The sequence below is a fragment of the Salvelinus sp. IW2-2015 genome, linkage group LG3 (assembly GCF_002910315.2).
Source record: "Salvelinus sp. IW2-2015 linkage group LG3, ASM291031v2, whole genome shotgun sequence".
Classification (NCBI taxonomy): Eukaryota; Metazoa; Chordata; class Actinopteri; order Salmoniformes; family Salmonidae; genus Salvelinus; species Salvelinus sp. IW2-2015.
Genome location: NC_036840.1, coordinates 6,307,877 through 6,310,376, shown reverse-complemented (window position 1 = coordinate 6,310,376; position 2,500 = coordinate 6,307,877). Strand labels below are relative to the sequence as shown.

At 44.6% G+C, this 2,500-nt stretch overlaps 1 protein-coding gene across 1 annotated transcript in view; it reads left to right on the top strand.

Annotated features, from left to right (window-relative positions):
- LOC111955900 (inter-alpha-trypsin inhibitor heavy chain H2) overlaps positions 1-2,500 on the top strand; it is a 21,274-nt gene that overhangs the window by 971 nt on the left and 17,803 nt on the right. Inside the window, 5 exon segments of the mRNA XM_070436499.1 lie at positions 383-421; positions 1,395-1,567; positions 1,709-1,813; positions 2,038-2,200; positions 2,319-2,498. Coding sequence (XP_070292600.1) covers positions 383-421; positions 1,395-1,567; positions 1,709-1,813; positions 2,038-2,200; positions 2,319-2,498 — 660 coding nt within the window.

Sequence of the window (2,500 nt, the reverse complement as noted above, 5' to 3'; positions counted from 1 at the left end):
CATGTAAAAGCAAGCAGTCTGCTTCATTGACCTCTGAACTATTGATAAAGGGGTTACGTAGAGGTCAATGGATTGAACCCAATGAAAGTCCTATACATGTGGTCAATATAGGCTTACTGACAATTCAAACATTTAATTTAGAATGTCTATAGAATTGTTATGTAATTTTCACCTAACTATAGTTACTGTTACATATGAAACTTCTTTCCGAGGGCAGTATGGGACAATACAGATACTCCTGCATCCGCATTGCTTGCTTTTTGYGGTTTTAGAATGGGTATCTGTAAAGCACTTTGTGACAACAGCTGATGTAAAAAGAGATTTATAAAATACATTAGCTTGATTGATTGGTATAGAGCTCATTGTTTCTGTGTGTTCCCAGAGGGCAATATTGACCAGTGAGGAGCAGGAAGACTTTGAGGTAGGTTTCTCTCTCCGGTCTCTGCTTGATGTTCGACCCCTCTGTCCACTGTGACAGAGTTTAGTCCTCTTATCTACTAATCAATGGTCCTGTTTGAAGAGAATCCTCTGACAGACAGGTTATTGACTTCCCTCTGCAGTTGCTACATCCATTTAACGTTTCTGTGGTAAAATGTGTCACTTTCTTTCTCAGAATTCACAGCCTGTTATACACTGAGTATACCAAACATTAGGAACACCTTCTTATTATTGAGTTGCACCTCCCCTTTTTGCCCCCAGAACAGCTTCAATTCGTCGGGGCATGGATTCTACAAGGTGTCGAAAGCGTTCCACAGGGATGTTGGTCCATGTTGACTCCAATGCTTTTCACAGTTGTGTCAAATTGGCTGGATGTCCTTTGGGTGGTAGACCATTCTTGATAGACACAGGAAACTGTTGAGCGTTAAAAACCCAGCAGCGTTGCAGTTCCTTACACAAACCGCTGCGCCTGGCACCTACTACCATACCCCATTCAAAGGCACTTAAACATTTTGCTTTGCTCATTCACCCTCGGGACGGCACACACACAAAAAACATGTCTCAATTGTCTCAAGGCTTAAAAAGCCTTTAACCTATCTCCTCCCCTTCATCTATATTGATTGAAATGTATTTAACAAGTGACTTCAAAAAGGGATCATAGCTTCCTCCTGTATTCACCTGGTCAGTCTATGTCATTGAAAGAGCAGGTGTTCTTAAGGTTTTTTATCATCAAGTAGATACTCCAAAGAAACATGTTTCCTATCCATTTTTCAGTCAGATATTTTGATTTGTAGATTTAAAAAATAATAATTCTGTGTCCCGAAACCAGTTGTTTTATGTGGTTTATATGTAAAGATGTAGAGAGCTTGACTCATAATTCCTATGCAACGGCACTCGTCCCTAGTTGATGACATCACAGCCAAAGTCAGTCTCACGTGCTCCACCTCTCTCTGTAGGCCATCCGGGGTGATGACATCACAGTTAAGAGCTACAAGGTGGAGAGCCGCATCACGTCGCGGTTCTGCCACACCACGGTCAAGAGCTCTGTGGTCAACTCTGGTCCAAATGACCAGAGCATTGGCTTCAACGTCCAGATCCCCAAACGAGCCTTCATCACCAACTTCACCATGTGAGCCAACCATCTCAATCACAATAAAAATCACAATCTCAATTCTCAATCACAATCCCAATGTCACAATTGCAATCACACTGCAATAAAACCCTGAAATGAATGGAAAGAGCTGTGAACTATGTTGTGTCCTGTTGTTAGGAATGTGAATGGGATCACGTTTGTGGGCTCAGTGAAGGAGAAGACTGTGGCTAGGAACCTCTACGCTCAGGCTAGAGCCAGAGGGAAGGCCGCAGGCCTCGTCAGGTACGTACAGCCCACAATGCACCATGGCTATGGTATTTAGTGTAGCTATACTGAAGAATGACATCTTGGACAATACAAGGAAATGGGTTCCCACCCATTTTTTGACCGTTATGAATCCTATGCCATTCATAATGGTCTATACCGTGTATAACAAACATTGTTGTTACATAAGACCTTTCTAGTGTCCTGTGACTGACTATAGAGCTGGTAATGCTACACCACAGGGCTAACTCCCAGGACATGGAGACCTTTAAGGCGGAGGTCCACGTGCCTCCCGGCAGTAAGATAGAGTTTGAATTGCACTACCAGGAAATGATGCAGAGGAAGCTGGGCTTCTATGAACACTCACTATACCTGCAGCCTGGACGACTGGTGCCTCAGTTCCAGGTGAGAGAGCCTACGTTTGTACGTGTGTGCGTGCCTGTGTGTGGTATTTAACGACTCTATTTGATAGGTCAGTGCTGATGTGTCAGCGTATGTGAACCTTCTCCCTGTCTCTCTGCAGGTGGACGTGTATATCTATGAGCCCAGCGGCATCGCCTCTGTGGAGACACCCAACACCTTGGGAGAGCATTTCAGCGGCATGGCCAAACTCACCTCCTCGAAGGACAAGGCACACGTGGTGTTCAAGCCCTCGCTCCAGCAGCAGAGGAAGTGCGAGAACTGCACCACCAGCGCTATCGATGG